The sequence below is a fragment of the Urocitellus parryii genome, chromosome 3 (assembly GCF_045843805.1).
Source record: "Urocitellus parryii isolate mUroPar1 chromosome 3, mUroPar1.hap1, whole genome shotgun sequence".
Taxonomy (NCBI): Eukaryota; Metazoa; Chordata; class Mammalia; order Rodentia; family Sciuridae; genus Urocitellus; species Urocitellus parryii.
Window position 1 is genome coordinate 137914610 of NC_135533.1, and position 14821 is coordinate 137929430.

The 14821-nt window shown below is 49.5% G+C and overlaps 1 protein-coding gene across 1 annotated transcript in view; it reads left to right on the forward strand.

Annotated features, from left to right (window-relative positions):
* Positions 1-9980, forward strand: part of Acad10 (acyl-CoA dehydrogenase family member 10) — a 53557-nt gene extending 43577 nt beyond the window's left edge. The window contains exons 13-21 of the mRNA XM_026386061.2: positions 493-893; positions 3396-3536; positions 3924-4061; positions 4154-4244; positions 5156-5314; positions 5999-6171; positions 8108-8251; positions 9016-9093; positions 9630-9980. Of these exons, the coding sequence (XP_026241846.1) occupies positions 493-893; positions 3396-3536; positions 3924-4061; positions 4154-4244; positions 5156-5314; positions 5999-6171; positions 8108-8251; positions 9016-9093; positions 9630-9770 (1466 nt within the window). The 3' untranslated portion in view covers positions 9771-9980. The remainder of the gene's footprint in view (positions 1-492; positions 894-3395; positions 3537-3923; positions 4062-4153; positions 4245-5155; positions 5315-5998; positions 6172-8107; positions 8252-9015; positions 9094-9629) is intronic.
* The last annotated feature ends 4841 nt before the right edge of the window (positions 9981-14821 follow it).

A 14821-nucleotide genomic window follows, 5' to 3' on the forward strand; every position in this document is an offset into this window, starting at 1 on the left:
TAATCCCAGCAGCTTGGGAGGTTGAGGAAAGAGGATCGCAGGTTTGAAGCCAACCTCAGCAATTTAGCGAGGTTGTAGGCAACCTAGTGAGACCCCCATCTCAAAATAAAAAAAAAAAATAAAAAGTTCTGGGGATGTGGCTCAGTGGTTAAACACCCTTGGGGTCAATCACTGGTGTCAAAAAAAAAAAATGTAAACATTTGTATAAACTAGAGAGAAAAAGTTCCACTACTTCTACTCAAGTTTGATCAAACTGCATTCAATTCATTTTCCCTTTTTCCGTTGTTTGTTTATCTTTTGTGTGGACAGCCAAATTGGGGATCCAGGGAGGGTCCCTGGCTGGGCTGCCAGTAACATTTGCAATGTCTGGTGTGGAGCAAGCGCTCAGCCAGTGCTGGCTGCTGCTGATAGAATAACCTCAGCGCCATATGTCAACGTTATTGTTGAAGGGCCAGCTGGGAGTAATCATTGCTTTTCTTCCATTCTGCCTAGGTCAAGCAAGCTCAGCAACTGCTGAACAAAGTGGAAAGCTGGCTGAATTTGTAGCTAATCTGGCATGGGATTTTGCAGTCAAAGAAGGGTTCCGGGTTTTCAAAGAGATGCCAGCCTCCAAACCATTAAGAAGGTCCTACCACACGTGGGCTGGCTCACAGTCCCTGCTGAGCCCCAAGGGCAGAAGGAGTTACAGCTCTGTTCCAGGAGCTTTCCCAGCTCATGCCTCAAAGACAGCTCTGATCATCTCTCCAGAGGGCCTCTCTCCACCGGTCAGAGAGCTGTATGACCGGTTGCAGAGGTTTATGGAGCAGCGTGTATACCCCGTGGAGCCAGAACTGCAGAGACACCAGGCCTCAGCGGATAGATGGAGCCCTTCCCCGCTGATAGAAGACCTCAAGGTGAGGCAGCCTGTGGAAGGAGAATTGCCTAGGCCTTGTTCACGTGGCAGACCCTCATCTGTGCCCTTCCCGGGTGGGAAAGAGACAGGAGGGCTGAGTTGAATTACCTTGGCTCTCCATCATCATCAGAAAGAGCCAGCTCTAGATTATTCACTTTTGGTCCCATGCTCTTGCTGGGTGACCCCTTCACAAGCTGAGACCTTAGGTGTGAAAGAAGAATCCTGGCTGCAGTTTAGAAAGCCAGGCCAGATGGGCTTCTGTTATGCAGGTTTGAATCAAGCAGATCTGAAACAATGAGCACAGTAGTTTGGGAGGCTGAGGCAGCAGGATTGCAAATTCAAGGCTAGCCTGGGCAACCCTGTCTCAAGGTACAGCACCCTGGGGTTCAATCTCCCAGTACCAAAAAAAAAAAAAAAAGTGATAAAGTTTCTCTGGAAGACCCATAATGTCAAAGTCACCAGGCCAGTCAATCAATTATAAGCTGTGTTTGGTGTTGTCCTGCATGAAGGTGAGGCCACTTTAGCTGACAAATGGAAATATTGGCTGTTCTTTGTCAAGGCTGACCCTGGATGGTGTTGGCTTTGAAGTTGTTTGAGATCTTCAGAAACACAATGCAAAAATTTTCTAAAAAGATAGCATTGTACTGTGAGTTTTTTGTAGTTACAAACCTATTGCAAAATTAAAGAAAGTTCTAAGATGACAAAAGCACATAACATAAAAAGTAAAGAGTTCTTTAAAATTCTCTGCCCTCTGAGATAATTACTATCAGTGTCTTGGTGTACTGTGCTTCCAGCTTTTTCTTTCTATTATATACTGATCCATGATTATTCCTATGTTGTAATAAAATCGTTTTATTCATTCCAGTCTTTTCCCATGGAAACACATGGAGATCAACCTCCAAGGGCTCTGTAGTGTGGGTACACCATACTTTGTCTGACCCGTCCCTGGTTAAGGTCCCAGGACGAGTTACTCAGAGTGCATTTGAGTGTTAGCCACCAAGGCCAACCCTGGACTCCGAAACAGCAGAGGATGTTGGGTAGGCAGCTGACAACATGGCCAGGAACATGGAGGAGCAGCCAAGGGAAGGCAGGCCTGGCGGCACAGGAGGCTGCCTGCCTCTTCTCACTTCTCCCTGCCTGCCCCTCTTCTTTCCTTGTTCTAGTTCACCTGCCCTTTTTTCTTGGGTCATTACACTCTGAGCTAATTAACTCATGCGCATAGTGAGAAAAGCACATGAGGTGTTCCTGGTGACCTGGAGAGTGGGGCCCCAGGCCTCCCTGTGGGAACAAGCAGTGCGAATGGTCTACAACCTCCAGTGTTCACGGCCCCCTGCCAGCTTCTCTGTCAGCCCCTTAGAGTCTGTGTTGCCAGGGAGGTGGTGTTGGACGGGTGTGGCTGCCTGATCCTGTCCCATCTTCTATTGATATCAGCACCCAGTTTTACCTAGGGGCAATCCTCCTCCCCATTGGAGATAGTCTGGCAGAGCTGTCAGTCAAGATACCGGCCCAGCTCCCTGACAACGAGTGGGCACATGAGCCAGGCCAAGCCAGCCAGGCTCCCTCCTGAAATTTCCAGCGGGAGCAGGGTTTTCAAGATGGAAAACAGTTGGTGCTTACTCATTTCACAGGAGTGGAGTCCCAGCAGGGCTGCCAAGTATCCCATCCTTGTGCAATCCTATAGGTGGCCCAGTTCTTGCCCATTTATGAGCCTCATTCTCTCACCTTCCTGTCTAGTTTGAGAGCCTGGGAGAACCTTCCCACACGATTCCTTTTTTCCTTTAGTTGTTCTCTGTCCATTGCTGGGGCTGCAGCTTAGTAGTCCTAACTGGAGTGGGGGTAGTCACATGGCCATTTTATGCCAGGACCCAGAGATCAAGTCTCTTGCCCAGTCTACCAGCTAGTCATGCTGGGGTTGGGGCTGGGGCTGGGGCTGGGGCTGAGCCAGGGCTGACTGAAGGCTCAAACTCCTAACCCCCATCATAGAATTCCTGGCTTCCCAGCCCAGAGCCATATTTAAGAATCCAAGTTCCTTGTCTCAAGAACAAATGTTGCAGCCGGACGCAGTGGCACACACCTATAATCCCAGAGGCTCAGGAGGCTAAGGTTAGAGCACCATGAGTTCAAAGCCAGCCTTCGCTAAAAGCAAGGTGCTAAACAGCTCATTGAGACCCTGCCTCTAAATAAAACACAAAATAGGACTGGGGATGTGTCTCAGTGATCAAGTACCCTTGAGTTCAGTCCCCCATACCCCCCCAAAAAAAGCATTGTCCTGTCCTTGTTTTCACTTGGGCGTCCCCTTGGGTACCTTCCTGTGCATGCACTACCCATACATCTGCAGGCTTACCCATAGCCAATAGCACTGACAAGTGTCATTGTTTTGGGTTTATAACTGAGTCTTTGACCAACACCTTCTTCCCTCCCCAGTCCCTTTCATTGTGTTCCATGAGTCAGAATTGAATACAGTCATTCTCTGTGGTTCCTTGACTCAGTTTTCCCATGATAGGAGAAAGCCAAGGCTGAAGGACTTTGGAACCTTTTCCTACCCTTGGAGATTGATCCTGAGAAAAAATATGGAGCAGGACTGACCAACATGGAGTATGCACATCTGTGTGAAGTCATGGGCATGTCTCTCTATGCTCCAGAGGTACCTTCTCTAAAGTCTCCTTGGAGTGCAGGAGATGTTCCCCTGTGCCTCTGGGATGTCTGGTTGAGGGGCATCAATCCAAATGTAAACCCTTTTGGGGGAGGGGGACGACTGCAAGCAGCTGGCTGGAGCCTGAGTAAGAAGATGACTGGGGGAAAGTCGTCCAGGGATAATGGGAGCCATGAGACTTTTCAGGCCCTGGCCTTGAACAAGGAAAGGGTCCCTGGCTAGGCTCCAGGGGGTCTGAGATTCTCTTTCAAAATGTTACACATTTGGGCATTTCTGCATCAGAGGGTCTAGTGAAGGGATCCCACTCCACCACCGGTGGGGAACTTGAAGTTTTAGACAAAAACATGGGAGTCACTGATGTGCTCTTTGTCCTTTCAGATATTTAACTGCTCTGCTCCTGACACGGGGAATATGGAGCTCTTGGTGCGCTATGGCACCGAAGAGCAGAAGGCCCGCTGGCTGATTCCTCTGCTGGAGGGCAAGGCGCGCTCCTGCTTCGCCATGACAGAGCCCCAGGTACCCTGCTGGGCCATCCCCACTTGCTGGGCCCCATGTGGTCTCTGCCCACAGGGAATGTAGGCAGCTCTAATCAGAATGTTCCCACACAGGTTGCCTCATCAGATGCTACCAACATCGAGGCTTCCATCAGAGAGGAGGATGGTTTCTATATCCTCAATGGTCACAAGTGGTGGATCTCAGGTATCAGGCCTGCAGCTTGCTTTCCAAGTGCCTGGCATCCAGTCCGCGTCCACACGCCGTCTCGGGGTGCCTGGTCTGGGCCAGCTGCTTTCTCAGTTGACACAAAGGAGGCTCTATCTCTGTGCTCCCAAAAGAGGCACAAAGCCCCCAAACAGGAGGGAGCTGCTCAGTGTGCTGTCTCCAGTGCTGTTCATGGGGAACACAGCTTCATAAGGTGACCACACGTGTGGCCGTCTCCCCCACACATGCAAACGTGGCTCTGGGAATCTCTTCACTCTGCCCACTGCCTGTCTGCCCCGAGCAGCTGACCTTGGAGGGCTGGAGGCTACTTCCTGGTGGCTTCCCCTGAGCCCTGGGTCAGTTGTGTCATATCCCAGGGGCCCTTTCTGGAGCAGTGCATCTACCCAGCACTATGGGGGCCTCGCCTCACTGGGTGCTGGCACTTCCCAGAAGGCAGGGTCATTGTCCCCATTCCACAAGGAGGGACTTGGGACTCAGGGTGTGGCCAAAGCCACTGCCTAAAGTTGTACCCCCCAGCTGGCAAGTAGGAAATCCTCACTTCAAGATTTGTTGACCCCGAGGCCTGTGCCCAGAGCGTTATCCTATCCATGGAGTCAGAGCAAAGCAGGCAGGTGGGAGGAAGTGGCAGATTTCAGCATCATATGTCTGTATTTTCAGTTGTAACAAGAGGCTTTTCAGCATTTGCTTTTACGATGCTGGATTTATGCCTCACTGGGACAAAACCCAGCTTGCTCTTCTTTCTGCTCCAGAGCCTGTAGATGCTCCTCTGATGACATGAAGTGCTTGCTGCATCCTGGCCTTGCCTTTCCTGGGCCATGACTGCTTGGGGACAGAGACTTGATGGCCCTGGCATCAGCTGAGGGGGCTTGTTCTCTTTCTATTCCCGGCAGGCATCCTGGATCCTCGCTGCCAACTCTGTATGTTTATGGGAAAAACAGACCCGCAGGCCCCGAGCCACCAGCAGCAGTCTGTGCTCTTGGTTCCCATGGACACCCCAGGGATCAAAGTCATCCGGCCTCTGACAGTGTACGGGCTGGAGGATGCTCCAGGTTAGACAGCCCTGGTGGGCCACCCTTGACTCTGGCTCAGGTCCTTGGGGAACGACATTGGGTGGCCCTTGCTCAAGTTCAGGACTTGCCACATGTAAGGGTCTACTGACATTTGGGCTGCCACGTGGTCCTGCGTTTCATTTCCATAATGAATATCAGCCACGCAGCAGATTGAAGATGGGCATGTAAGCAATTTTGTTCCTCTTCAAGGCTTAGAAGTTGAGCAGGAGTCTGTGAGACAGGGAAGGTACTCGGGCAGGGCAGAGACAGGAAGTGTTCTCTGGACCTTCTTTTCTAGGTCCCAGTGTGTACAGCAAGGATCCAGCCGTAGCCCCAGTGAGGTCCTTTCGTGGGTGGAGCAGAGTTCTATCCTAACAATGTTCCCCTCTGACATTTTGGGGGTTACTACATTATTACTCATATGCTAAGGAAGTTTCAGCTTAAGTTTACATCCTTATATTTGTCAAAAAGAAATAGCAAAATATTAATTTGCCATCACAAATCAGTGATACTTTCTCCATCTTTCCATCCTGTTCTCCCTCCCTATTTAGCCATGACCTGATTAGAAGTCTCAATATGATGCAGGATGTTGCCAGGAGATAACCCAAACTACGGCAGGGAATAAACACATTCAAGGAAAACCCAGATGACAATTGTTCAAGGTGGTGCATCTGTGTCTTTTAGGTGGCCATGGTGAAGTACGATTTGAGCATGTGCGTGTGCCCAGGGAGAACATAGTTCTGGGCCCTGGCCGAGGCTTTGAGATTGCCCAGGGCAGGCTGGGGCCTGGCCGGATCCACCACTGCATGAGACTGATTGGGTTCTCAGAGAGGGCCCTGGCACTCATGAAGGCTCGCGTGAGTGCCCCCCGAGTGCCCCCTCTCTCCCCAACACTGACTCAGAACCACCTTCTGCTGTTCTGGTAGCTTCAAATCCTGTTTTCTGAGAGCAGACCTAGCAGGTGAAGCATGATGATGCTCTTACCAAGAAGCCTCACCCTGTCTTTGCTTTGCCTCTACTACTTTGCTTCTGCTTGACATTCAGAGCAGAATGGGCCCTGTTCTGCCCAGGTGACCAGGCTCTGTGGCAGCTGAAGGCAGAGTTCCCTCATGTTCTGCTGAGACACATTAGTTCCCAGCATGTGGTTAAAATTAGGTGCCAGGGAGAACCCAGGTTGCCGCATCAGGCCTGATCACCCTCCTCCCCAGCAGGTCCAGAAAATAATGTGACCCCTCAAAGGTTGGAAGCCTATGTAACAGAGAATTACTGCCAGGGATGAGAATTCACATCAGTGGTAATTATCTCACAAAGATAAGGCAAAACTTTGATATAAAACAAATTCCTCACACAAAATACTACACAAAGAACAGAAGGCATCTTTTTTTTTTGAGGGGTGTGGTACTGGGGATTGATCCCAGGGGGGCCTTACCACTGAGAACATCATCAGTGCTCCTTAAATTTTTTTTCTTTGTTTTAAGAGAGCCTAAGTTGCCTAGGCTGGATTTGCACTTTAGTCAGCATAACTGACTAAAATGTATTTTGATTACTGTGCAAACTTTCTGTGATTTACAACTTTTTTTTTTTAATGGAGACAGCTCTGTTCTTTTTTTCTTTGAAAATAAAATATTTGAGGCTGAGGTTGTGGCTCAGCAGTAGAGTGCTGGCCTCACGTGTGTGAGACCCTGAATTTGATCCTCAGCCCCACATAAAAATAAATAAGTGAAATAAAGGTATTGTGTCCAATTACAACTAAAAAATAAATATTTTTTTAAAAAAATAAATAAAATAAAATACTCCTTCTTGCAGGCTCAGGAATAGTACTTCAGCCCCCAAATTACATTGAAACTCAGACCAGCCTTCCAGCAGAGCAATTTGGCTCTACATGTCAGAAGTCTTCAGAGTGCACAGCATTTACATGGCAACTCGATCTGAGACCAGGTGCAAGAGAGTAATGAGGAATCTACAAAATATTTGCTACTAGAAGTTTCACCGCAGTACTGATTGTAATGGCAGAATGTTGAGAACACCCTGTAAGGCTAACTTTGGATGACTGGTCACATAAACCATATGCAGACATGCAACAAAATCCCCAAAGACGCTGTGGAAACCTGCTTCTCAACATAGGAGATATTTACTGTATACTCTTAAATTTTAAAAGCAGGCTACAATGCACTATAGAGCATGAAATGTTTTATAAGAAATGTGTGGGTGCATACAAAAAGTCTAGAAAGTCATGCAACAGATAGTAACTATAAGTCACTAGATAGTGAGATACTAGGTATTTTTATTTTCTTCTTTTGTCTGAAAATGGATAATTTTTCTGCCATGAGATATATTATTTGTGTAAAAATTACTTCTAGTAAAGATAAACAAGCTAATCAAATGAGAAAAATAAAGAGTATTTATAACTTTTCCTGATGCCTTGTAGCCTTCAGATAATCCTTTAGATAAATGCCCCTTGAGGTATGGAGTTCCCCCAGGCGCTGCTCTCAGTGGAGTGGTGAGGCGAGGCCGGCCATGGCCAGCAGGGGGCGCCATGCCCTGCATGATGTCAGGGCTCCACAGTGGCACTTGGCCTCCCATGAGCAGCAAGCAGTGAGCCAGCTTGTGGCATCTAAATCTCCCTGAAAATGCCTGTGGCTGGAGAGCTGGCAACCTTCCTGACCTGCTTTTGCCCTCCTTGCCTGCCTGCTCCTGTGTGTGCTCCCACCCGCTCTGCAAGCCCCCAGCCTGAGCCTCCCAAGAGTATCCTCAGCCCAGCATGTCTTCAGCCTGCGTCTCCTGTGTCTGCAGGTGAAGTCCCGTGTGGCCTTCGGGAAGCCCCTGGTGGAGCAGGGCACAATCCTGGCAGACATTGCCCAGTCACGTGTGGAGATCGAGCAGGCCCGGCTGCTGGTGCTGAAAGCTGCCCACCTCATGGATGTGGCAGGAAATAAGGTAGCAGCCAAAGGCTATGGGGGTGGCCCTCACAGAAGACAGGCCCTAAGGCCATGGGGCAAATCTCATCCAGCTGGCCAAGGAGAAAGAGCTCAGCCTTTTGACATCAATAACTTTACTTCAGCTCTCCTTGGAACTCTTCGGGCAGCTATTCATAAGCAGAAAAGTCTCAGTGAAAAAGAACTAAATTTTCTGGGCTCCCAGGCCATATTGTAGGAGTGGGGTAAAGGAAGAGAGAGCCAGGGAGAGGGGACTTGCTGGCCCTAATCCAAATATAGAATTAGTCAGCTCAGAGGCTTATTTCCAAGGTTGACACTATCCATTAGTTAAGGCTTTTGCCCATGGTAGCCAGGAAGGAAGCTCACTTGTCCAGATTTCTGATGGGGGCTTCACCCCTAGTCAAGTGCCTTAGTAATGGAGGGCCGAACAGGCTCATGGTTCTTGGTTCTTTGACACTGTAGTGCTAGTTAGGCTGGAACCTCCCAGGCACCTCCCTCAAATGCCTGACTTAGGGCAGATCCTTGCAGCTTGGTTCCCTGGACCTCTATCTGGCCTTGGTCCACTGTTGCTTAGATGGAGCTGGCTGTGGTGTGGAACAAGGCACGTTGGCTTTGCTCCCCCTCAGCTGAGTCACTGCACATGCTGACAATCCAGCACAGCCCAGGACCTCTGTTTTGAGTCCTTGTATTTTTGTGAAACAGGTTGTTCTTCCCAGCAGTCAGTCCTTGCTTCTTTACAACCTTGTCTCCCCTTCTGCCCGGTAGGCTGCAGCTTTAGATATTGCCATGATTAAGATGGTTGCCCCGTCCATGGCCTACCGAGTGATCGATCGCGCTATTCAGGTGAGCACAGCTGGTGGGTTTGAACTGCTGGCAGCAGATGCAAACCTTCCTCACCTCTGGCTGACCTGGGTATACCCAGCAGCTTCCCTGAGCTGCCCACTCGCTGTTATGGGGTGTTCCTCTTCCTCTTCAAAGCAACCCTGTGAGGAGGGGGCTCCTTCCTGCCCCCATTTTCAATAAGAGCAAACAGTAGCCCAGGAAAGTGAAGTGACTTCTCAGCTCACTCAGCTGGTGGCCACTGGCCTCAAGTTGCCACGAGCATGGGTCTTCACAGTGCCAGAGCCCAGCTGCTTCTGCATGTGTGGTCGCCTCCTCTCACCCTACTGCCTCAATCCGATGGGGTGTCCCTAGTAGTAGAAGCCACCTTACAGCATAGTGTGGCGAATCAGGCATCCAGGGGTTGGCAGTGAGGCCTGCCTGAAGTTCTTCTGCAACGTTAGTTTTATCCTATATCATAGGGGATAGTCCTGGAAGGTGGCTGTCAGGCCTAGGCCCTCAGAAACCAGCGCTCACCCCAGGCTTCCTCTCCTTCCTAGGCCTTCGGAGCAGCAGGCCTGAGCAGCGACTATCCCCTGGCTCAGTTCTTTGCTTGGGCCCGAGCACTGCGCCTTGCTGACGGCCCTGACGAGGTGCACCGGGCAACAGTGGCCAAGATGGAGCTGAAGAAGCGCACTTAGGCTGCAGGACTCGGGAGCCCATTGTGTCCTGCTGGCATCTGACTTTCTTCCCTGGGGTGAACACAGACACTCACTAAAATGTTATTTTGGGGGCTGGGGTTGTGGCTCAGTGGCAGAGCACTTGCCTAACACATGTGAGACACTGGGTTCAATCCTCAGCATCACATATAAATAAAGAAAATAAAAGGTATTATGTTCACCTACAACCAAAAAAAAATATTTTAAAAGAATGTTATTTTGGAAAGGGGCTTTGAGACACAAAAGAATGAGAAGAGATTTCTCAGAGACTTTGTGAACTTTGTATGTCATGGGAACGGGATTGAGAATCAAGTTGCCCCCCTCAGACTCTGTGCCTCAGTACATCAGCTGCTTCCATCGCACCCTGCCCTGTGCCCTGGATCATGCATGTGGCTTGCTGACTGTCACCCCATAAGTCCCCAGTTGCTGCTGCCTCAGATCACTGCTCACTTCCACACTCTGTGCGCATATGAACTGCACCACAGGAACTGTAGCACTCCAGTGTGTGAGGCCTCTGCAACTCCCTTTCCTCCAGCTATGCTAGTTCCACAGAGCATCTGGGGAAGGGGAGGTGGCAGGGAATGTGCTGTTGCAATTTGGAGAGCCGGATTTCCTCCCTGAGGAGGTGCAAACACATATCTGACGCTTCTGAGAAGTAGGTGCCTTGAGAGCCAGGTGGCGGTAAGCTATCGACTTTGAGGTCCTGCTCTGCTGATCTCAGGGGCTTGTGCTGTGGGCAAAGCCCCTCCACGAACAGACACGGTGGGCAGGGTCATCCCTTCCATTGTGCATTGCAGACCTGACCTTGGGTGCTGCTTATTTTCCTTTTTCTCAAAACTTTGTCCTCATTATTGGATTGACATGGGGAACAAGGACTGAGCTCTCAGTAACACGCCCATTAGCTCACCTAGGACCTTACATCCAAGGAGCAGAGCCATGGGGGCTCGAGAACAGGCTCCCCAACAACACTGGGCAGGCAGGTCCTTCTCCACCATATATGAGAAGCCGTGTGTTGCTGAAGGAAGGCAAAGTGGAGTTCCAGGCCTGCCTAAGGTCCCCTCAACACCAGCCACCCGCAAAGCATCTTTTGCAAACCCACAGGATACCTGAGTTCTGCCTTGGGCCTCAGGAGGGAGGAGAGCTTTTTTTTTTTTTTAAAAAAAAAAAAAAGGAAATGGTCATGGCCTGGCATATCATGTTCCTCTGAGGGTAACCTTGCTTGTTTCGCAGAGCTGATGCAAGGACAAAAACAGCAGCCTGCCAGAGTGACCCCATGTCTTCCCCAGATGCTTTGCTACAAGTGAGAAGGCGGCCGGGCAGCACTAAGAACGAACGCTTTCTGCAAAACAGCAAGTCCCGGGGATAAGGCCTCCAGCAGCCTCTCGGGCAGGTGTCCAATTCTGTTTCCATTGAGTGAGCCTTGACTCTGGGCCAGGTTCTGGTTTAGGCCGTGGGAAATGTACAGCTGAACAAAATAGGTAAAACTGCTGTCCTTGTAGACTTCTCAAGTGGGGATGGCAGTAAGTGTCCCAGGACTGGTGGGTGATGTGGCAGATATTGCTGAGGGGCCTGGGGACTCAGGAGTGGACCCTTTCTGGAAGAAGCATTGGAATCAAGAGCAAGAATGCTTCCAGAGGGCTGGGGATGTGGCTCAAGCAGTAGCACGCTCGCCTGGCATGCGTGCGGCCCGGGTTCGATCCTCAGCACCACATACCAACAAAGATGTTGTGTCCACCGAGAACTAAAAAATAAATATTAAAAAAAAAATTAAAAAAAAAAAAAAGAATGCTTCCAGAGGAAGGAGCTCTGAATGCAAAGACCCTAAGGTCAGCCCACTGTTTGGAGCAAGGGAGCAGGAGACAGGGTAGGAGGTGCCATTGGGAAGGTTAGGCAGGCTCCTGGCCATGTGGGGGCCTGTGTGGTGGTGACTCTCAGTGTAACAAAGCCGTGAGTATGGGTAGTAATGAAACATGACCCTATTTGGGTTTTTAAAAGATCTTTCCACTCTACAAAGTTCATGAGGATTAAGAGGGAATAAAGGCAATTAGAATGAGTTTGGAGTTCTCTAACACAGCAGAGGGCTCCAAAGCAATCTCCTGCAAAATAACAAAGATAACTGGGTGTGATGACACACACCTATAATCCCAGCAGCTTGGGAGGTTTAGGCAGGAGGATCATAAATTTTGAGGCCAGCCTCAGCAACCCAGGGAGGTCCTATCTCCAAAACAAAAAAATAAAAAGAGAGCTGGGGATATAGGTCAGTTGGTAGAGTGCTTCCTTCACATGAACAAGGCCCTGGGTTCATTCCCAGCACCACAAAAAATAAAAGAGCTGGGGGTGTAGCTCCCAGAGTTCAATCCCTAGTACCCAAAATAAATAACAAAGATAAAATGAAAAGGGAACCCTAGCCTGGTCCAGATCTTGTCCTCCCCACCTTCACCAATAGCTAGCCTTTCTGATTTGTCCAACATGGCCATGGTCTTGGTGATATCTTCTCCTTGACTTTCCCAGTGAGGGAACCAAACATATGGCCTCGAGAGCACACGTGGGCGTGACTGGGCTTGGTTTGGCAACGACTGGGTTTTCTTGGTGGAATCCATCTCAACGTGGTTGGACCTGTCTGGGAAAGGGAACAACACATAATCAGAACAGACTCATTTTTTTTTCTCATGGTAATATTGTATCCCAAAGCAACTGGGCCAGTGCCCCCGCTTCCCTCTTGATTCACACCGATTGGCCTGGATTTCCAGCCTCCTCAGTGACTCTGCAACCTCCAGAGCTCCCAGGGCCCCACCAAGTCCCAGTCTCTCCAATTCTCCTTCCTCATTCTCTAGGCAGCTATCTGCACAGGCTGCCTGAGCTCCCTCAAGCACTGATTTCAGATGCTGATAGATGATTCCAGAACAATCCTGAGAGGCTGAAGAGTGATCAAACTCCAGGGAACCTGTCTGGGTGGGGCCCCTTCGAGGTTGCACCATGGGGAGTGGCGCTGAAGGAACAGTCTCCAGTGTTCTCTGCCACAAGTCCCCAATATTGGAGTGGTTGTCACCACCCAGGGCTTAGAGCTCCTCAGGGATGCCCGTGGGGTACCAAGGCTTTGTCAGAGCTGGCCACTCTGCGGGCAGGGCTGAAGTGCTGATCGAGCATCTCTGAGACCCATCTGGACCAGTACTTCGCCTTCTGGCTGCCACACAGGTACAGACTCCTCCCCTCTGTCAACATGCATGAATGTCAGCACGGACAGAGTGTGGATTCCAGCAACAGCGGGCCCAACAGGCGACAATCAGAGTTTCTAATCAAATTGATTGAGCAGAGAATGGCTTCAAGGAATTTTCTCTCATTAGGTGGATAACATAGTGGTTTAAGTTGTCAAAGGTAGATTAAACTGGACCCTAGTTAAGGTGGAAAGGGCAGGTTTTAATCAGTAATATGCTACTGCAGTTGGGAAGAGGGGCCCTTGTGAGTCGCACTCACTGATTTGTGCAGAGATGGCGGGAACCGCAGGGAAATGGGCTTGAACAGTCAGGCACACGGAAATTCATACCAAGTGGGGACAAGGTTTGGTCCCTGGGTGCTGTTGAAAGTTGAGTCTGAGAGAGGGCTGGGGCCGTAGCTTAGTGTAGCTTTCTCAGGTGGGCACATTCAGTTTTCATTCAAACTTCTTCATGTGGTGGAAGTGCAGATTAAGTCATTTCTGCTGATAGTCTACAATTTTTATAGTCCACGGTTGTGGCCTCACCCTGGGGAGAAGGCTTTAAAGAGCCTGACTAGGGATTGATCAGGGAGAGAATTTTGAGTCTGGATTTCAGTGGCCCAAATGGTGTGAATCCCACTTCCACTCCAGACAGCTGGGTGCTTTGGGAAGTAGTTTTCCCATCTCTTAGCCTTGGCTTTTTCATTTGAAAAAATGGGGAGAACAGCACTTTGCTTCCAGGGTTGTTTAAGTTTTACGAGGTGACACATGGTTTATCAGAGGCTTGCAATGTGTGCTAGTTAATCCTGTGTGACTGGAATCAGGAGGGGAGCTAAAAGGAGAAGGAGGTGTGCTTAGAGTGTGGGTGCAGTTCTGTATGGCTTCATCAGGGCTGAGAGCCAGCTTAGACCAGCTGACCACAAGGCCTCCCCAAACTTCACATGCAAAGGAATTTCCCTGGGCTGTGATTAAAACAGAATGTGATTCAGCAGTTTTGCCATTTCCCCCCCCAGTACTGGGGATTGAACCTATTGCTTCACACATGCTAGGCAAGTGCTCTACCACGGAGCCACATTCCCAATCTTTTTTAAAAATATAATAAAATGTGATTAAATATAATTTGGTATATTTTAATGGACTGCATTAAAAGTACATGTTTATCACATCAATTTTCACAATATGTAAGTTCTTACTGTGTATCTTACAATATGGGAAACTCCACCATGCGGCCAGCGCAATGGTTTCATTAATGAGGTTCTAGGCATAAAGTTAGTTAGAAGAGATCGAAATAAAACACACAGACTCAGTTACCTTATTTCTATTGCCAGGACCGAGACAGCTCCCCTCTCTGGTTCCCTCCTCTAACCGCCCAGCAGGGCAGCAAGGATTACTCAGGGCTAGCAGGAGAGAGAAAGAATGAACACGCCGGGGAGTAGCTTTTTATTGGGGAACAAGAGATTCAGGGGAGAATTCCATCCAATGAAGGTTGAGGGGGGACTGCACTCCAAGGTCAGGGTCAGTGATTGGGCCCCCGGGGTCAGTGGTCAGGCACACCCCAACACGGATGGGCTCTCTCATCAGGAAAGGGCCGGGAAAGTTCCGACACAGCCAGAACGCCTCAGACCCTTAACAGGAGCCACCCAATCACGTGTCAGAATGGCTTCCCACAGGAAACATTCTAACAGGTGCTGTGAGGACCTTCAAAGATTAACCAGACACTGAACTTACTGTAAAGAGACTTAGATACAGATAACATAAAAAGAGGATGAAGGGCTGGGCTTTTGGCTCAGTGGTTAGAGCGCTTTCCTAGCACTTGTGAGGCACTGGGTTCAATCCTCAG